Here is a 22404-nt window from a genome sequence, read left to right as displayed (position 1 = left end):
ATAGGTGGGAAAGGTAAAGGACCGGGGAAGAAAGAATCTGATTGGAGAGGAGAGTGGACCATGGGAAAAATGGAAGGAGGAGGGGCAGCAGGGGGAGGTGACATGCAGGTGAGGAGAAGTGAATAGGTAAGAGGGGAACCAGAGTAGGGAATTGAAGAAGAAGGAAGGGGGAGGGCTGGCAAACAATGTTCATGCTATCAGGTTGGAGGCTACCCAGACAGAATACGAGGAATTGAGATAAAGAGAATATGCTCTAATTAGCAGGTTGTGAATAAGTGTTTTTTCTCAGAGATCTGTACTGAAAATTTAACTTTGAACTATTTATGAAAATGTGTAAAATGAATGAGTAGAGTTATATATCCAAAACTGTACCTGAGATGAATGTGTGAATCATAATATCTCTGTTACTACATATGTAAGGGAGAAAAATAGAAATGTAATGGGCAAAACCATGGCAGAAGAAGTGTGAGGATATCAATTTTGATTTGAGAAAGCACACAAATAAAATATTTTCTAAATCAAAAATAAACTATGTAGTGTGAAAGAATTAAAAGACTTGGGTTCCCTGATGTACAGTTTACTGAAATCTCATTCATGGGCATAAATACCAACCAACAGGTCTAATGGAATGTTAGCCTTTACTCCAAAGAAGATCTACTGTTAAAAGTTAGGATGCATTGTTTATGGCCTCAACTCATACACTATTTCAGATGCACAGCAACTAAGATAAATTTAACAAATTATATCTGACATAAAAGATAAACTTTAGAGACAGTTTGGAGAAATTTAGTTTGCGGTCCATTTTGTTTACATTTATTTGAAAGTGAGTTGAGACAAGGTAGGTTATAAAAACAGAAATCAACAGGATGTTGAGAAACTTTTATCTGGTGGGAAGTTAGGGCCAAAAAGATATCTTAAAAGGAGTGGAATAAGGAAACACTTTTCATATATTGGGGAGTGGAAAACAGAACTTGCTCTGCAAAAAAAAACATTAATCATAGTGTTGATTGTGAATTTCAAAAGCATGACAGGCAGCTTTTTATATGCTAAGGATATTGAGGATGATAACAGAGTTGAAGTACAGCTTAGCAATTTGAAATAAAACCTTAAATTAATACTGCACATATTGCATCCCCTTCACAACTTCCTGGTGCACTTTACAGTCAATGAATTTGTGTAGTTATTGAGACAGGGAGAATACAGCAGATAACTTATACATAGCAAGCTTCCATAAATACCTCTTTTAGTCAGATTCTTTGAAGGCAAGTTATTGGCTGAGACACAAGGCTAAGTAACTCCCCTGCTTTTCTTCAAAATAATGGTATGGTATCTTTTTCATCTACCTGACAGACCAGATAGTTTCTTGATTTAACGTCTCCTCAAACAGACAACAGCTTTGTCAATGTTGCCCTCTCCGGTACTGTACTCAAGGGTCAGCTGGATTTATATTCAAATACTTATAGTTCAAGTTCAACCACACATGAATATCGACAAACAAAACAGCATTACTTTAGAGCCAAGGAGCAAAACACAGTACCAACAGTCACACACAGCACAAGGCACATATATCACATATAAGATACCAAGCACATATATCAGTAAAATACAGTCACACAAAAAATATATCATCCAAGACCTTCGGTCCACGAATGTTGCACCAAGTCCCTAAATCCACGAGTGTTAGAATTGGAGTTAAGCATTAAGCCTTCTGTCTCAGAGCCAAGAACAGAAGCCACTGAGGTTGAGATGACATTGTTTGCAAGGGATTGGTTGAGAAGGGAAGCAACGGTTGATTGAGGACAAACATAGGTAGTCTGGGTGATTATGACTGAGTGTTGTGAGGATCAGGTCAGCACTTTGAGGGGAGGTATGATTGATAGTAAAAGGTGTTGGACAGAGGTTGTTTTGCAAGGAAAGAGAGGCCAAAGAGAGCAAGAAAAACAAACAATTGTGAAAAGCAGCATCTGCACATGTGAGGAGTATTCACTGTTTAGGATTTTTTTTTGCCAAGCTCAGCTTTCTAACATAGCTACTGACACTTGCAGAGATCAAAGAGTTGTTTACAACCAATATTCTTTGTTCAGTTTCATGTCATAAACAAGAGCCAGCCTTCAGTTCTTAATGTAAATGGCAAGCAATGATCAGTCCGAAATTAAGAAGGCAGGTTTGCAAACAATAGCACTGTCTATACAGCACAGGATGCTGACCCACAGCATAGAGCTGGTTGTACAGAAAGACAATGGGGTGTTTCAATTGGCCTGTTTCACACCAATCTATGCTGGCTAAGTTACTTAATTCAAGGAAGCTTGCAGACCAGAATGATACTAGTACTCAGCACATCAGACAACTGATCTATTAATAGTTGGAAGGCTGGTATATTCAAAGAGCTTCATAGCATTAATTGTGGGTGTCTGAGAACACTGTCTCCAGAAGCCTTTAGACAGTTTGTGTAAAAGAGTATATGAAAAAAAAATCACCTGCATGTGAAGTCACCCAAGTGGCAGAAAAAGAGTTTAAATGTAAGAGAGCAGTCAGGCTTGTTAGGAGTGGTCAAGGAAGAGCAGGAAGAATGACAGACAGATGGAGAGACGAGAATTCATTCCTCTGCCTTCAATTTCTGCGACAGCTCACTCGTTCATCTGCAAACTTGCTGATATCTTCTTTTAGCTTATAGGAATTGTGCCTGGGTTTTGGAAATTTTTTGTGATTTAGAAATCATTTGCAATTTGGAAATCTTTTTAAAGCTAGCAAAGCTCTCTGATTCTTAAATGTGTTCTAAGAATACGGTCTGGATTTAAACAAGTACCACTAAAAATAAATGAAGTATGTTTAAACTACTTTGTTAGCTGGAAGTATCTCCTTCTTGGCATGGAGGTGTATGTGGCTATTGGCAGTTAAAAGTGCCGTGGAGCCTAAGCAAGGAAGTGACCTAGTCTTTGAAGAGTAGGTGGCTACAGTATAATCTCCCTTTGGTGAGAGTACCCATAGCTATATATCAGACAGGGCTTAAGATCTTCATTAGAGTTTAGAACTTCGCCGACAGCAAGCACAATACCATCACACACAAACTACTGACAATACTTAAAGTGCCATCCACACACACGTTGTGCTCTCTTGGATGCCACTGTCCAAGTCTAGGGTTCTCCACGTATTAATGCTTTTATACCTATTTTGGACGAAGAATGACAACTGTGAGCCAACTTCCTAGCAGCAAATCCCCAACTTTCAATTTTACATTTTATTGAAATGTGACCATGTAGCTTTCAAACACATGATGCCATGTGGTCCAATGTATAAGCAGGGTGGTTTGGGAGCAGATACCAGGTAGATATACTGTAAGTTACTACATTAAGAAAAGGCATTGTGGAGGTACATTTTTGAAGACTGCTGGAAATTATCAACTTTAGTCAGCAACGTTCAATTCCTCAGTGTTTTGACCAGTGGAACTGTCCTTTGTCCAGCACATAAGTGCCATTACAAAGTAAGCATAGCAGCACTCTATCATCTTGGAAGTTTGTGAAGATTCAAAGTGTTACAGGTGGTCCCCGTTTTCCAAACGTTCGCTTTACGACACCTCGTTGTTATGAAAGACCTACATTAGTTACCTGTTTTCGCTAACAGAAGGTGTTTTCACTGTTACGAAAAAAGGCAGCACGCGCCCGAGCAGCCAAGTTCCTCCCCGGGAACTGCATTCTAGCCGGCATTGCTTAAACACGTGCTTTATCTCGATTTATTTTGTGCATCTGATAGCAAGATGAGTCCTAAGGTATCGGAAAAGCCTAAAAGAGCTCGTAAGGGTGTTACACTTAGCGTAAAACAAGACAAAATTAAGCACTTCGATCGTGGTGAACGAAGTAAGGACACTGTCCGCGCGTTGAACGTGCCTGCGTCCACCAGTCACATTATTTATACGCAGAGAGAAAGAATTTTGAAAGCTGCCGATGTTACTGTTCTGCTTGTAGCAAAGTGGTCTCTCTTAGTCGGCATCCAATAATGGATAAAATGGAAAGTCTATTGCTTGAGTGGATTGATGGGTGTACAAAGCGTGGTGTTCTATTAAGTTTTCTTATACTTAAGGAGAATTCAGTCAGTCATTTTAATAAGCTGAAACAGAAAGCACTGGACGATGGTGATGAAAGTGTTGCAAAAGTGGAATTCAAAGGTAGTCATGGGTGGTTTGATCGGTTTCTGAGGTGAGGGCAGCTTCGTACTTTAAGCAGTGGTCCCCAACCTCCGGGTCGCGGACCGATACATTACCGCAAAGAATGCAGTGGTGCAGTGATAGTCAGAATGCACCCAGCACGTCTTTAATAGCTGAAATAAACAAGCTAATTAATTAGGTGCCGCCCAGCACGTAAATGTCGGCACAGATCAGAGGCAATTGCCGATTGTGTCAGGTGGTTATTCGTATAAGCAAGTGTTTAACTGTGACGAAACTGCAACTTATTGGAGTCTTTCCAATTCTGGTAAGTGAAACTACACTGTACATACATTATTTCTACTTTATATCGGCTGTGTATTTTTATGTGTTATTTGGTATGATTTGGCAGCTTCATAGCTTAAAGGTTACCGGAGAGTATTTCTGCTGAGAGCACTTGCACCGTGTTTCTGCCGAGAGCGTTTCCGCGAGATTTTCACTGCGCTAGACAGTGCTGCAGAAAAGTATTTCTACTTTATATAGGCTGTGTATTTATCATATCATTCCTGCTTTTACTATATGTTACTGCTATTTTAGGTTTTATGTGTTATTTGGCATGATTTTGTAGGTCTGGGAACGCTCAAAAATTTTTCCCATATTAATAAATGGTAATTGCTTATTCACTTTACGACGTTCCGGCTTACGAACCGCTTCATAGGAACACTCTACCTTCGGATAGCAGGGAAAACCTGTATCTAGAACTTTGACAAACTTCTATAGATGTGTCATGGAAAGTATACTGAATGGTTGCATCATAGCCTGATATGAAAACACCAATGCCCTTTAATGAAAAAGCCTAAACAAAAGGTTGTGGATATAGCCCAGTCCATCCCGGGTAAAGCCCTCCCCATCACTGAGCACATCTACACAGAGCGCTATTGCAGGAAAGCAGCATTCACCACCCAGGACATGCTCTCTTCACACTGCTGTCATCAGGAAGGAGATACAGGAATCTCAGGACTCACAACACCAGGTTCAGGAACAGTTATTACTCTTCAACCATTGGGCTCTTGAACTGGAGGTGATAACTTCACTTGCCTCATCACTGGACTGTGCCTACAACCTATGGACTCACTTTCAAGGACTCCATCTCACATTCTTGATATATATATATATATATATATTATCTTACTTGTTCTTCTTTCATTTTTTCTTTTTTTTTGTTACTTTGTATTTACTGTGAATGCCCACAAGAAAATGATTCTCAGGATTGTACCTGGCGACATACATGTACTTTGATAACAATTTTATTTTGAAGTTTTTGAACTTTGAGACATTTTTCATTCTTCTTCAAACATGAATGAAGTAGACACTTTCCTTAAAACTAAAGCACCATAAGGCCTCTGATGTAAGTAGATATCAACCACTATGATTTGGAATTAGTGGCTTTTAATTATATTCTTGATGCAATTTTAAGTGTTCTCTTAGTATGACACAGAGTCAAATGAATGGACTCAATGAATCTCAGGTCTTAGGGAAAGTCAGTCGCTGTGAAGCAAGGTATTAGCATTGATCTATAACAAAGTAGCAAAGTTGTACTGTGTATAACCATCAGGAGAATTCCTTGATACGCATATGGTTAGCATATTTGTTGATGCTGTACTGTATTTACAATTGGCTGGGAAGCAACAAAATATGCAGTATCCTGCAACTTTTGGTAGAACAGGATGTCACAGTAGGCTGTGGAGGCCAAGCCATTGGGTATATTTAAGGTAGAGGTTGATAGGTTCTTGATTATTAAGGGTATCAAAGGTTACAGGGAGAAGACATTGAGGGGAATATAAATCAGCCATGTACAAATGGTGGAGCAGACTCAATTAGCTGAATGACCTAATTCTGCTCCTATGTCATGGTCTTATGCATCACACACTCTGTCAATGGGACAACTACATATGACGTTCCCATACTAATCGTGAAAGCCATATATAGTAAAACTAAAACAACAGGAATTCTGCAGGTGCTGGAAATTCAAGCAACACACCCTTCCTGATGAAGGGTCTCGGCCTGAAACGTCGACTGTACCTCTTCCTAGAGATGCTGCCTGGCCTGCTGCGTTCACCAGCAACTTTTATGTGTGTTGCTTGAATTTCCAGCATCTGCAGAATTCCTGTTGTTAGATGTAACTCCTGTTAGGTTCCTGGGCACAGGAGTACCAAGAGGAGAAAGTTAGGAAATCAACGCTGCTGACAACTTTAGTCCATATATCTGGTGGAAATGGCCTCCCTTTAAGTTAATAAAATGTAGTTAGAGGGAATATTATAATGAACTGAATCACAAACCCTTCACAACTTATATTAGCCTCTCCTCCACCACTCTAATTGGCACTATTCCATGGGATCTATTTAGTTTTTAAATGCCTGAGCAGGTCCTAGAAATTCTGGATACCAACTACACATTGGCACACTCTGTCACTGAGCTGTCATTTTAAAAGATACCACTTCTTATTTGGGGCAGGCATTTCTAATGGAAGGACAGATGATGATCAATATGGGATGAATGTGCCCTCATTGGATTTCTCAACCACAATTTTAAGCTTGAGAAACAGTTTAAGCTCAGGGATTTTAATTGTCATCCTGGGACAGCACTTAAACAGCTGTAGGGAACACAAACTGGAATATTCATTTAAGTGCTGTTTCTCCTAGTTTTCCTGTTCTGGAGTATTTACACACACTTTGAGGGAAGGAAAACACCTGTTGTGTTCAATCACCAATCCCATAGCGTACCATAATTCAACTCTGCATATCTACCACTGTCAACCAACAACCTGGTATCTCAGACAGTTCATTTGCTGTCATCAACATCAGGCTTTTTGACCGAAGTACAGGGGGCCATAGAAGATAAATATTAGAGGACAGGGATCTATGGGAAATCTGCAAGGCACTGGGTTGGTTTTGATGTGCTTGGGCAACCATACTTAATTGACACAATTGACAAAATGCTCCCCTTCTGTGTGTATTGCTTTGAACCCCAGCTAGTCAAAGCCCAATTCTGCAAGTACAAGGGAAAAGCATGCATCCACAAACACTGGTAGCAATAACATACAGTGAAGTTGTGGCTGTGCTTTGTTCTTTACTTCTGAAACTTGGTATTGTTGACTTTAGGAGCTGGACCTGAAGAAGCAAAGTAAAACACAGTAGCTAGACTTTTGTGGGTCTATCTCTATCAAAGATGAATATGCGCCGTCAAAATTATATATCTTCTGTCACTATATTATAGAGCCCCCCAAAAATTGTTAGAAGTTGTAAGGACACCTGATATTGCTCAGGTCAAAAAAGCAGGAATATTGTGCTATCATTAAACACAAGAACTAGACACAACCAATGCATTATGCTAGAAAACAAAGATTTTGCTTCCTGAATACTTTTGGGTGTTTCTTATGGGTTTTGGGCTGCTGATCATGAAAATCATCATGAAATTTCCCTATCACACACCATTTTTAAAAATCACCTATATTTGTTATTTCAATTTCTAATTCAAGTCGGAATAACTGATGCTAAGATTAAGGAAGGCATTTTTGTTGGTGCACAAATCAAACAGGTCATCAATGACAGGAAACTCGAAGAACTCTAGTGGGACAGGAGAAAATCGCATGGAAGGATTTCACAGATATTGTTGAAATTTTTTTGGCAACTGCAGACAACATGCTTCAGCATACAAAACCATGAAGTGCAACATGCCACTAAATGCCATTTTCTGTGTTTTCGTTTATACTTCTGCCCTGCAAATCTGTCAGTGGCAAGCATGGTGAAAGGCTTCACCAGGACATTGTGGTCATGGTGAAATGGCATTGCAGCAACTGCAATCTATCAATGCAGGCTGATTATTGTTGGACACAAGCAAGAAGCCTCAAACACTGAGTACAGACAAAAATCATCAACAAAACATTTTTAGCTTAGTTGAACTTTTGCAAAGCATCAGCACTGCTATGCAATTTAATGCATTACATTCAATAAAAGTTAAGTTCTTGTTTCTCCAAATTCCTACGTGATACAAGTAGTCTGAAATTATATTTGTGTTCAGCTTCAAGCGGTCTATCACAAATGTTGTTAAAATTCTGAGAAAGCAACATTTTCAAAAAAATTTGTTGTCCGGTGTTAACCCTTTATAAAGTCCCATAAATTATCACTCTATGCTGATGATTTACTTTTATATATTTCTAATCCTGAGAGATCTATTCCTGCTGTTTTAGAGTTATTAGCACAATTTGGTCTTTTCTCAGGTTATAAATTAAATCTTAGTAAGAGTGAACTTTTTCCGATTAATAAACATCTTCCCTTATATTATAAATTTCCATTTAAATTGATTAATAATTACCTTTCATATCTTGGGATTAAAATTACTTGTAAACATAAAGATTTATTTAAGACTAACTTTTTACCATTAATAGACCATATTACTCAACTTTCATCTAAATGGTTTCCTTTATATTTAACTTTGATTGGTCGTATTAATGCAGTTAAGATGTTTTTTTTGCCAAAATTTTTATATGTGTTTCAGGCATTACCAATTTTCGTTCCTAAATCTTTTTTTGATAAAGTCGACTCTAAAATTTCTTCATTTATTTGGCAGAATAAGAATCCGAGACTGGGTAAAATACATTTACAGAAAGCTAAGAGAGATGGAGGTTTAGCATTACCTAACTTTAGATTTTATTATTGGGCTATTAATATTCGACATATGAAATTTTGGTTACTTGACCGGGATATACTATCTATTCCTAAATGGGTAGCATTGGAATTACAATCTGTTCAGGGTTATACACTTGGTTCTATTTTAGGTTCATCTCTTCCTTTTGATTCGAAACGCCTTAAGCAGGTCTCTAACCCGATCGTTAAATATGCTTTGCGTATTTGGTTTCAATTCAGAAAATTTTTTGATCTTAATCAATTCGGGTTAGCGATTCCTATTTTAGGTAACATATTTTTTCCTCCCTCTTTTACGGATCGCGCTTTTCAAACTTGGAAGACTAAGGGTATTTTACGGTTTTTGGATTTATTTTTAGATGGTTCCCTTATGTCTTTTGAACAATTATCTAATAAATATAACCTATCAAGAATACATTTTTTTAGATATTTACAAGTTAGAAATTTTCTAAGTACTATACTTCCTTCCTTTCCAATGCTTCCTCCTATATATATTTTAGATTCGATAATTAACCTTAATCCATGTCAGAAAGGTGCATCGGCTATGATTTATAATATTATTATGAAACTCAGGAAAGCTCCATTTGATAAGATTAGGGTAGATTGGGAACAGGAATTGGGGCTTACCATTTCTGTGGATGATTGGGGGCAGATTTTACAATTAGTTAATACTTCCTCTATTTGTGCTAAACATTCCCTAATTCAATTTAAAGTGGTGCATAGAGCACATATGTCCAAAGATAAGTTAGCGCGTTTTTACTCGCATATTAATCCTTTCTGTGATAGATGTTCGGGGCAGATAGCCTCTTTAACTCATATGTTTTGGTCTTGCCCTACTTTGGAAACTTTTTGGAGAGATATTTTCAATATTATTTCTAAGGTATTAAATATAGATATCTCTCCTCACCCTATTACTGCTATCTTTGGACTACCTAAAATTTCTAGTAATCTTTCCCCTTCAGCCCGTAGAATGATTGCATTTCTTACTTTAATGGCGAAAAGATGTATTTTACAACATTGGAAAGAGCTTAATGCTCCAACTACCTTTTTTTGGTTTTCTCAGACGATTTTATGTTTGAATCTGGAGAAAATTAGAAGTAACCTTTATGATTCTTCATTTAAATTTGAACAGATTTGGGGACCTTTTATTCGATATTTTCATTTAATGTAATATTTACCCTTCTTGTTTTTTTTCACTGTTTTAATGGAGGTCGGGATTGAGGACGTGATTTTAAGTTTAACTCTGTTTGGTTTCAAGTTAGCCCATTGCTTTGCTTTGCTTTTAGTTAGTTGCACGGTGGGTTTTTTTTGGGGGTTTTTTTTTCTTTTTTTCCATTGATATATATAAAATCTAGTATACTATTATGTTATCTTGGTTTCTTATGCTTAAATTACGTTGTTTGTAGTATTTTCTTTTTGGTATTGTTACCTTTTGGAATTTTATTATACTTTAACATTGTATTAATGTTTATATGGCTTACCTTTTTTGTATACTTACTCAATAAAAAGATTTAAAAAGAAAGAAAGAACCCTTTATAACAAGAGCCTTTAACTGGCTATCAGGCAACCAAAAAGGTTTTACAGTTTGAACAAGGGATGTTATGTTTACAGAACCAACAACATAGGATTATTGCCTCAGTACAACAGATCAACTAGTCAGCTACTGCTGGAGAGAAATAACAAGACACGGCACAAGTGAGCAGCTCAGACATCAAACTGTGAAGCCTATGTTTTGCTACAAACCTTTAATCATATGCTGTTCCCTGGTTACGCTTCTTAATCTCTGAGAGTTTGTAAAGGCAAATCGTTCTCAGCATATTTACTTATTTAACATAAACTACACAAAATGCCCACCAAAGCAAAGCCTGAAGCAAGGAATTACTCATGTAGCCCAGAGAGTCAGTTTTCATCAGACCCCCTGATGCTCCAATCAATGAATCCAAAAAAAATATATGCATAACATTTAACATCAAGCTAATTAAAATAAGGGAGAAAGCCAAAAATTCAAAATTATTCACACACCACAGAAATTAGAGGAAGTGAAATAAAGAAATTCATCAGCAGGAGAAGGCCTCCACCTTGCCAGCATTAAATTCAATTTTCTCCTCTCACTTACCGGACCATGGTTTGGCAGTGCTCCATAAGGTATTGTCTGGGGAAGGAGTCCTTTCTGCTTCATTAACAGCATGCGCTTCTGTTCCTCACTAATATGAGAAGTCTGAGGCTGAACTTGTGGCTGCTGTTGCTGTAGGTAGGGCATCATGGGAGCTTTGTTCTGATTAGCCATTGGCGGGGTCATTCTCTGGCCCACGGGCTCAATATTATAATGAGACAGTGGCTTAGTGTTAGCATACGAAAGCATAGGCTGTTTGTTCACAGAGGTTTGCCCCATAGTATTTGGCTGTTGATTCATTATATTCATGTGGTTTTGTGAGAGGTAGTTATTCATGGCCTTCTGAGGGTTGCTTGTCATAGCAGGCACCATAGGCTTTTGATTATTAAAGGCCTGTGGGTACATCATTGGGCTATTTGGTTTGTCTGGAATAAAGGTGCCTCCAAAGGGACTGTGTGGCGGAGCTGCAGGGGACCAACCATGTGCCTGATTCTGCTGGTGTGGCTGCGTGTGCTGCTGCTGCTGTTTCTGCTGCAACAGCATCGCTCGTTGCTGTTGCTGGGCTGCCATTTGCTTCAACTGTTCTGCTCGGGAAAGATCAGTGCTCGTCGACGGTAGAGCTCCCGGACCAGATCCTGGCCCTGGCCCTGGCCCAGGTCCTGGTCCCGGTCCGGGTCCTGGTCCCTGTCCCGACCCTGACCCAGAAGACGTTGTCATCAAGAAGCCATTTCCTGACCTTGCATGTGCTTGAGTTTGACTTGGGGCCTGCTGTGAGGGTTGGCTTGCAGATGTCACTGGTGAAGTGGCGGGTGCAGAAAGGGATGAAATACTTGACACAGAGGACACACTGGAGACTGTGGAGACATTGGAAAATGGAGGGCCTGATGAAGATGGTCTAACCTGTGGCGATCCCATTGACAACTGATTAAAAGGAGACTGACACATTTCACTCTTTATACTTGGGTTATCTGCTGGAACTGGGGTCTGAGACGTAGGCTTGACAACCTCCATCTCCTTCTTTTCATCAAAGTCTTCATTAAATAGGTCATGCATGTCATCTTCCGGAACTGTGCTTGTTAGTTCATCAATTAACTCCTGCCACTCTTGCTCATTAAGATTAATATCTGAGAACAGTTTATTTTGATGGAGAAGGGAAGCATCCGAAGAGTCTATACAACTTGGATCATCAATCAATTCTTGTTTAAGATCCTTGGCTAAAATTAAGTTGAAGTCGTCATCCTCTCTGGTGCCATTAGCTTGTAAGCTCACTCTTGGATGCCTGCCCTCTTTATTACCGTCATCAAACCCTGTTGAATTATTTCCACTGGTAGATATTGGAAGTGACGGCTTCAAGTCAATTTGGTGCAGGGGAGAAACAGAAGGTATAGGGACGTTGTTGGAGAGGCTGTTGCCCTGGTCTACCCCAGATCCCTCTTTTCGAACGCGCTTGCTGTTTGGGGAGAAACTGCTGTCAGAAACTCCATTTTGCAGGTCTCCATTAAGTGGCGAACGGCCACCTTCGAGTTTTCTCTTTACCGTTTCTTGAAGCTTGAAAAGAAACATAAAGAAACTTGATTATTATTTTACTTTACCATTATGAAGAAATATCCATAATTCTCCATAATATAGTTACCGCTAATAGATATAAAATTCCACCAATCAGGAAAACGATCTTTTGTTAATTTTATTATACTTCACTTCACCTCAACAGAGGCAGATGGTGATTGCATTGGATATCACAGCACAGGACTCTGACGAGACCAAGGCTTTCAACAACTAAGATGGTAACTTTAACCAAACTCAAAGGTTGGCCAGCTGATGGGATCAGGAGCAGGACTGGTTTTATAACCCAGCTGACTGGGAGAGCAATGTTCAGTGAATTGTAAAACTAATATCACAGTCCTGCCAAAGGGTCCCGGCCCAAAACGCCGACTGTACTTTTGTTGCATAGATGCTGCCTGGCCTGCTGAGTTCCTCCAGCATTTTCTGTATGTTGCATGGATTTCCAACATCTGCAAATTTTCTCTTGTTTATAAAATTAATATTTGGGTTTCTGAATGTATTCTTAGGCTTACACTACCTCAAAGTTTCAGAAACATTAAGAGTCTGTCATGTGCTCCTCTCCTTTCTCAAGGATACCACAGTGCAGTTGCCACTACCAGCTCAGCAGCCCAAGAAGAGGCAAGATGGACACAAACATTTAATTGGGTCTCCAGTGTTTTGCTTTCATCTGCATCCCCAACCCATCCATGCACTCACTATAGTTGACCTCCATGTTCCTTATCTTGGCTGGAAGACTGGTCAGAGGAGAATCATCTGAAAATGCCATTCACTAGTTTCAGAGCAAAAGGAGTCTTGGAAACACATCTCCTTGGAGATGCGTCTGAGCTCGGTTGTAAGCTAATTAGAAGTCTTGATGTTGGACTATGAAGTTCGGTTCATTAATTACAACAAGCATCTAGAGACTATCTCCAAGGGTTTCAGCTGTCCTGTGGTAGAATGTATAGGAGTTCTGAACTTATTAGGAAGTTTGGAGCATCCGTGAGCCAAAGTTCTGAATTTGCTTTGATTAATCGGCAAGATCCAGTCCAAGAAACTTTCAATCAAAGCAACTGTATTGACTTGTTCCTCAGTATTCCTAGTGTGTTGCCACTGGAAATCTAATACACATTGGGATCATTACAGCCAGGTAAATTTATTTCAATTTGCATGGGGAACGTGTAGCAAAAACTAGAATGTAAGCAGACTTTACTGTACTGCTCTGAGAACTGCTCCAACCTTTAAAGGGAACAAAAACAAGCAACAGAAAACAGGACTTACATGTTACCTATCATGTAAATTCTATTCACTGGCCCAGGATACTGGCACAATCAGATAGCATATGCGCAATAGAATGTTGGCCTTCATTGTTAGAGGGAGAGAATTTAACAGCAGGGAGCTTATGCGACAACCGCACAAAGTACTTGTGAGGCTTCCTATGGAGTATAGCATGCAGTCTGGCCTTCTCAGCTGAGCAAAGATATACTGGCTTTAGAGGGCATGCAGAGGAGGTTCACGTGATTGATGAAGGGATCCTTTGAGGAGAGATTGAGTCACCTACTAATATACTCGATGGAATTCAGAAGAATGAGGGAGATCTTAGAGAAACATAAAAAAAATCATGCAAGGGTTAGATAAGCTAGGGCAAGAAAAGTTGCTTCCACTGGTAGGTGAGACTAAAACTAGGGGATATAGCCTCAAAATTTTGACATGGGAGAAGGTTAACTACAGGGTAGAGATGAGGAGAAACTGCTTTTCCTAGAGGGTAGTGAATCTGTGGAAGTCTGTGTCCAGGGAAGCAGTGGAGGCTACCTGATTAATTATACTTAAGGCACAGTCAGATAGGTTTTTGCATAGAAGGGGAATTGGAAAATCGATCCGCCATGATGAAATGGCAAAGCTGACCCGATGGGCCGAATTGCCTAATTTTGCTCCTATCTCTTATGGATCTGAGTCTATGGTCAGGTCAGCATGACTTTAATGAATGATGGAGCAGCCTCAATGGGCCAAATGGCCTACTCTTGTTCCTATTTCTTATGCTCTTATATACATCGAGAACCAAAGCAGCATCACTCATGACCACTGAATTATGAACGCTCTCTAGAAGCTCTGCACTTCTCCATTATGCCATTGTTGGAATCATGCAAGCTTCATGGCTTCTGCTAACTTGGTCCAACATTCATTAGTCGTTGTACTTGTAGTAAGTTTTATTCCTTTACAAGAGATCTCTTTTTTACCATGTTTTTAATGGTTCCTGTTCATGGTTTGGTTCTTCTGCAAAGAACAATCTGTGTTCTTAAGAGGGCTCCATGTAAAATATTCTAGCAAACCTTTTAATTTGTTGGTTTATGAATATATATAATGATGCAGATTGCATTTAGATACACTACCACATCTCTTGAAAGTGGTATCATGCTAAAAAGGAGGCATGCTTCCCCCTCTCCTTATAACAAATTTGTCATTATTTAACGTCTGTAATGCTTCAATTAAAACAATGCCAAAACAACACCAGAAACAGTTAGCCTGGGGGGGGGGGCGGATAAGAGAAGTAAAATTCCTACATGATCCAAGGTTATGTAGTCTATGATGTTCACTGCAGGATGTCCTGATCATTGCCCATAACAATCAAGTGGTAGAACTAACCTAAGTGTTCCGATGTTATGGAAGATGTTATGTAGTCCATGATCTTCACTGCAGGCCTGTGCTGATCATTTTCCATAACAATCAAGTGTAAAAACTAACATTAGCATTCTGATTCGGTACTTATTCCCTGATGAAGAAGCAGTCCAAAGTAAATTCCTGAAAATATTGGCTCACAAGTACAAAACAGTGAACATTCTGACAAGAACCATAGAGTGGGAAAAGGTTTTTAATTAATGCAATCTCATCTCTTCTTCTATGAACCAGACCCCGAGTAGAACCCTATTCAGGGCATTCCCCCTTTAAAAATACATAACGCTTAAGAAGCTGAAGTAACATATGGAAGGATGCAATCCAGAGACAAGAGTTTTTAACTGCTAATGGCTGCTGAAACTGATCTGCTCAGTGCCCTACAGATCCCAATACATTTCCTTCCCTAAAACAACACAAAAAAAACCGAGGTGTTACTATGGCAACAGACTAAGCTCAGTGTGGTGCACCTCCCCCCACCATCACTGTTTGCCACGGTGACTTCAGAGGACAGTTATTTCAGCTATGCAGAGGAAGTGACCGGTTATGCTCCACTCTTGTCTTTTATTTGCCTTTACTTGTTATGTTACACACAGTGAGATGACTGTTTTGCAGAAATGTCTTGTTCCTTGCAAGCACACAATACTTAAAAGTATAATAAAAATGACAAGTATGTTCTCAAATGCAGTTAGTCACTATTCTACTGGTTGTCCACAGTTTTCTTTATGCATTCCTTCGAGGAGTAGTTAATTCCTAATTCATCTCTGGCTTTTTTCCAGAATCTACCTGCTGGGGCCCCAGCAAAAAATTAAAAAAAACTGGGAAGATTTTTATTCTCGGAAATATTTAGCAGTGAGCAGGTCACTTCATTAAAATGAAGTGCAAGTGAGCTCTCTGACCAATCCACAATACTAACCCTCCAATCGGAACCAAAATCACTCTGAGGTTCATTTTGTCTCCTAGGCAGATGTTAAAATATTCAGAAAACTGTAGAAACAATCAGGTTTACATGGAAGCTGTAAAAGCTTTGACTATTGTATTTAAACAGGTAAATGACTAAAATTACTGTCATTTTAAAGGCTTCTTCAAGACTAAACAAAACAGCAGGGCTTACATAATAAGGCCATTAAATCCTCGAGTTTTTTTATTTCTAGTATACTTATAAGTGACAAATTAAACACTGAACGATCTTACTATTGCTTCTGTTTGACTGGGACCTGTGCTGCAGACTATCCTCTGGGTTCGTGCCTTAGCCATGTGTACATATGGTTTCATTGTCAGCTCTTTCTTGTAGCCAATGGAGTTTCTGAAGGAAACTGAACTGGCCTTATGCTCAGTTAAAAAGGTTTACACCACACAAGTGGATTTACTGCGTACTGCTCACAGTAAGCTACAGAAAATATCTCAAGACTTATGGACAATTCTTAGTTGAAGTAACGTTTAGAATTATCTATCCCTGGAAGGCTATTAATTTAATTCCTATTAGGGATGTCCTGAGGTCAATCACATGGAATTGTTTTCTTTGTTTTAAGGTACTGGTCGTAGATTGATCACTTCTCTAAATAAAGTGATTTGAGTGTGCCTGTTTTATTGAGATGCTACTTGAATCAGTCAGCATGCTAATATGATGCTGTCTGTGTATGTGACATTGCCATAAATAATGGCCATACTGGATGATACTTGGAAAACCTAACTAGGATGTGAACATACGTCTTGCCTTTATGTGCTTTAACATAGGAGTTTAAAATATCAGAACTGAATGAGGATTCAGAATACAAAGGGACACAACAGTTCTCTATCTGGTTAGCAAGGGAGGGGGAGCCGCGATGCACTTAACATTCAGACCCACTGCTGGCAATATAATTGACTGAGAGATGCTTAACATATTATCTTGTCAATCACATTTCTTTCCTCTTTCTCCCTTATTTTTTCTTTCCTGAAGTCAATGACTCATTCTGAAAGAAGCCTCCGCAGGTGCCAACATCCTTTAGTATCTCGCCCAAGTGGGCTATTCTTCATGTCTGGGCAAGCACCGCCAGACGATACAATTGCTGCAGGTCATGGACTGAAGGTAGGGAGGAACATCAGAGCCAAACATGAGCCTGCCTTCATATACACATGCAGTCTGTCAGCAGGGAGCACTGGATAGCATTTGTGGCTGAGACTCACAGAGGACTTTCTCCTTCCCATCCCAGCGACTCCAGTAACAGCACCCGCCACTGATTCTACTACTCTACCACTATCACGAGAGGAAACCCAAAATTTCCTGGTCAACACTCTGGACAAAATGTGGCTGTGAGGTACTTTATTTGAAGAGTGTTAACAGTAGTTCTGAAAGGTCAAGTTAAAGAAAATGTGCATGTCCCAGCAGGGAAATTTGGTCAACATGGTGACAGCAAGCAGTATAAATTACCAGAGCAACACACACAACACGCTGGAGGAACTCAGCAGGTCAGGCAGCATCTACGGAAAGGAATCACCAGCCGATGTTTCAGGCCGAGGCCCTTCTTAAGGACTGGAAAGGAAGGAGGAAGACCACGGGGGCGGGGGGGAAAGAAGGTTAGCTGGAAGGTGATAGGTGAAGCCAGGTGGGTACAAAAGGTAAAGGGTTGAAGAGAAAGGGAGCTGACAGGAGAGGAGACCAGACTATAAGAGAAAGGGAAGGAAGAGTGGATCCAGGGGGAGGTGATAGGCAGGTAAGAAGAGGTTAGGGGTCAGAATGGGGAATAGAAGAGGGGAGGGGGAGGGTAATTTTTTTTTAACTGGAAGGAGAAATTGATATTCATGCCATCAGGTTGGAGGCTACTCAGACGGAATATAACGTATTGCCCCTCTAAGCTGAGGATGGCCTCGAGGGCATGGACCAAATGTCGAAACAGGAATAGGAACTGGAATTAAATGTTTGGCCACCGGGAAGTTCCACTTCTGGGGGATGGAGAGCAGGTGCTTGATGAAGCAGTCTCCCAATTTACGACAGGTCTCACCAATGTAGAGGAGGCCGGACACAACAGACAACCTCAGCAGATTCACAGGTGAAGTGTTGCCTCACCGCAAGGACTGTTTGAGGCCATAATTGGAAGTGATGTTGGAGGTGAATGGGCAGGTGTAGTACTTTGGCCACTTGCAGGAATAAGCACTGGAGTAAGATTAGTGGGAGGAAAGGATGGACACAGGAATCATGGAGGGAGTGATCCCTGCTGAAAGTGGAGAAAGGCGGCGAGGTGGTAGGATCCCTTTGAAGATGACATAAGCTGCACAGATACTGTAAATTACCCTTGTTTATTGTCATCTTTGAATCCTGAAGTTAGTTGAACAGTCAGAATCTGCAGAGAGGTCCAGATTCTCCACAAACTTCATAAAAAGCCATGAACAGAAGATAAAAGAAGTGCTCACAAACCCCTCTCACTCCTGGGTCAAAACCTGCTGAGTATCCTCAATAAAGCGGTAACTGAGTGTTGCCCTAAATTCTAAACTCCCCCCTCCCTCTCTCCTACAAACCCCTGCATTCCATTGGAATTCCTTGCAGGAATTTCTCACTGTTACTGTTTCAGTCAGGCTACAAACAAGTAATTCAAAAGGGTCAACTTTAGAATCATCCTGTTCTAAATATTCTTAACCTTCTAATGTGATTTAATTGTACACTGGCAGCAACTTCTAAGTTAAAAACGGGAGTGCAGCATTTAGCAGAACGCTGTTACAACTCGGGGTTCGGAGTTCAATTCCAGCGCCCCCTGTAGGGAGCCTGTACATTGTCCCCGTGACCAGGTGGGTTTCCTCTGGGTGCTCTGGTTTCCTCCCACAGTCCAAAGACGTACCGATGAGTAAATTAATTGGCCATTGTGAATTGTCCCATGATTAGGTGGGTTGCTGGGTGGCGTGGCACTCTGGACCAGAAGGACCTGTCCCGTGCAGTTAAATAAAATAAGCAAATGGCAGGAATTCTTAGATCTGTGCATTAGCCCAAACTAATATCAAATTGTAGACTGGTACTCCAATGAGATTGAGGTGATTTAGTCTCCAATTCGAATGCAAGTCATCTCCATTACACAAGATGTGGGACATTTAGGGGAAGTTCGTATCAGTGGAGGTGTCGGCATATGTAGAGCAACAGAAACCTCTCTATAAACCAATTCACAGTTGATACTTTGGGTCGAGGCATGGTGACTGAAACATTGCTTGGGATTTCCCTCCACAGCTGCTGCCTGACCCACTGACTTCCTCCAGCATCTTATTTGTTGCTCTGTATTGTGGCATTGACAGGCTCTTCTGTTTCCATGCATCTTTCCAAATTCTCTTCCAAGTCCCTCAAACTGTTTGTCTTAACAGTCATCTGTGAGAGGACTTTCACATTCTGCATCAGTGATCATGACATTAATTCCTTGTAACAGTAAAACAGTATTGCATATTCACAAGCTTTCCTATTTTTTTTGTGTGTGTGAACATTTACTGAACCCAACTCAAACAAAATGGCACTTGTTTGAGCTCTATTTCCAGTGGCAAGCTGAGGAAGAACAGCTTGATTGCTACTGGTCAAAGGGTTGCTCTCCTTCCATTACAAAGAAGTGACTCCAGCTACATGAAGGATATTTGAGCATGTTACTTCACCTTTGAACCCTCCATACTTCACTTATGTGCGTGCCCAGTCTGCTGCAGGCGAAGGGTTCTCGGGTGCCTTGGTCTCAGTTCAAGCTGATTCGAAGCAGGAAACTCTTGCTTCTCTGACTGCGAACCTCACAATATCTGATGATATCTCAGTGACTGGGAGTGTCATCAGTTGAAACATTCGATTTCACATTGCAGCCATATGAAGGATGGCTCAGTAATGAAAAGACAGCACTTTAAAGCAGGTGTCATATATGTCCATAAATCCCATTGTTACAATTGCTCCACTGAAGGGTGCCTTCATTTATTCTGCTAACGACATGCATTTCCAGTAATGTTGTTAACTATAAGATCTTTCACTTTCCTCTGAACGGTTCCCCTGCAGATTGATTAGGTATTTTACTGCTGGATGGCAAAAGGAAATCAGATGCTGGTTTTTTCCTGCCACAGTACAGAGAGTACTGCTGCTCAGTGTGGTTGTATGACAGCAGCCCCCTGCGTCAGCCCCATTGCAGTGGTAATTGCACTCACACCTTCCACGAGGCCGACCACAAATGAAGCTGAAGTTTTGCTGCAGGAACGTGGCTCCCAGACAGCGCTGGGTCGCCCGCTGACTGAAATCATGTCAGTTTATAGCCTGCAGCAACCACAACGACGACGAAAAATGCACAGTGCCTCTCCCACCATCCCTTGCGCTTGGCATTCGAGATGATGGATGTGATCACACAAAGCAGCAGCCGTATTCAGCACCATCCTCTCTCTCTCTCTCTCTCTCTGCTGAGTACATGCCAGTGCTGGAACCAAATCAAAATCTTCACAGCCCCTCCCCCTCCCCCTTCTAGCCAACTGCTAAACAAACACAAAGCACTAAACCTGATTGAGTTAATTCACCTCCAGTCATTCTAGCTGAGCTCGATTGACTGAGTAGATGGTGCCAGAGACCTATTTTCATTGGTATTTCTTGTAAACTGTAGTAACTTTCTGGGCACTGAGTGATTTTCTTTATAACAGAATTGATTTCCAATTAGCTAATCCCAATCGGAACAACGCACTCAACCTGGAAACTACAATACGTGATGGCCCAGGAGTTCTGGCATACCACAGTGCTGCTTCAGTCTAACAGCGACCGGTAGATTCACCAGATGAAGCACACGATTTCCCAACCCGTTCGCAACAGGATAGATTGCTCAGCAATCAGTCAAAAAAACATTGCATTGTTTAAAACAAGATTCTTCAATTCCCACTATTACAGAAACCCAGCACAGTGTTACTATAGGCTTTGGTCTGGCTACTGTATGGTCCAATGCCATTGAGAACAAAAGAGCCTCTCTCAGAGGATGCAAAGTGCCGCAGGATCAGATGCAGGAAGAAATCTTCCATCCATCTAGCCCAGCTACTAGGAATGCCATCTTCAAAAAGTTGTGCTTCAAGAAGGTGGCATCCATCATTAAGACCCCCCCCCCCACCACCTCCACCATCTGGGACATGCCCACTTCTCATTACTAGTATCAATAAGACCTCGATCAGACCCCACTTGGTGTACTGTGTTCAGTTCTGGTCACCTCACTATAGGAACGATGTGGATATTATATAGAAAGAGTGCAGAGGAGATTTAAAAGGATGTTGCCTGGATTGGGGAGCATGCCTTATGAGAATAGGTTGTGTGAATTTGCCCTTTTCTCCTTGGAGCAACGGAGGCTGAGAGGTGACCTGACAGAGGTGTACAAGATGATGACAGGCATTGACCGTGTGGATAGTCAGAGGCTTTTTCCCAGGGCTGAAATGGCTAGCACGAGGGGGAATAGGTTTAAAATGCTTGGAAATAGGTACAGGGGATGTCAGAGTTAAGTGTTTCCACACAGAGAGTGGTGGGTGCGTGGAATGCACTGCCAGAGACGGTGGTGGAGGCAGATACAATAGGGTCTTTTAAGAGACTGTTAGGTAGGTACGTGGAGCTCTGAAAAATAGAGGGTTATGCGATAGGGTAATTCTAGGCAGTTTCTAGAGTAGGTTACATGGTTGGCACAACATTGTGGGCCGAAGGGCCTGTAATATGCTGTCGATTCCTGTGTTCTATGAGGGAGAGGTACTGGACCCGGAGGTGCCACATCCACACTCTTGGTAACAACATCTTCCCCTTCACCATCAGATTTCTTAACAGTCCATAAACACCATCTCACTATTTCTCTCTCATGCTATTTATTTATAACAAAGTATTTTTTATGCACTGTTGCCACAAAAAAACAAATTTCATGGTACAGTATATGTCAGTGGTAATAAACCTGACTCGACACTGCACTGTAGAAATGCTTCACCCTCCTTAAGCCAACGACATGCAACTCACAGTAGACAGTCTCGTTCAGGTCCCTGAGTTGGGCAGACTGTAAAATAGATCTTGAATTCTTAATTGTTGTTGCTGAGACCTTGTCTCATTTTGTAGTTACCAATGAAGGTTGAGTTCATAATAATCCAGTCCACAGAACTGCAACTGCAGACACCTTCCCACCATTTTATCATCACCGCACAGGATGAAGCAGGAAGATTGCTGTCTCTAATTATCCAGCAGATCTGGGTGTAGGAATCAGAATTACCATCACTCCATGGCCCGAGGGTTGTTAGCCAACTAACTGCTAGTCTGA

At 40.7% G+C, this 22404-nt stretch overlaps 1 protein-coding gene across 2 annotated transcripts in view; it reads right to left on the bottom strand.

Moving 5' to 3' along the window:
* maml3 (mastermind-like transcriptional coactivator 3) overlaps window positions 1–22404 on the bottom strand; it is a 515482-nt gene that overhangs the window by 212498 nt on the left and 280580 nt on the right. For both annotated transcript variants that reach the window (XM_063046633.1, XM_063046631.1), the window contains exon 2: window positions 10958–12502. In XM_063046633.1, coding sequence (XP_062902703.1) covers window positions 10958–12502 — 1545 coding nt within the window. The remainder of the gene's footprint in view (window positions 1–10957; window positions 12503–22404) is intronic.

This window comes from Mobula hypostoma, chromosome 4, assembly GCF_963921235.1.
Source record: "Mobula hypostoma chromosome 4, sMobHyp1.1, whole genome shotgun sequence".
NCBI classification, from domain to species: Eukaryota; Metazoa; Chordata; class Chondrichthyes; order Myliobatiformes; family Myliobatidae; genus Mobula; species Mobula hypostoma.
Note: the sequence above shows the minus strand (reverse complement) of the source record. Positions and strands in the feature narration are given on the sequence as shown.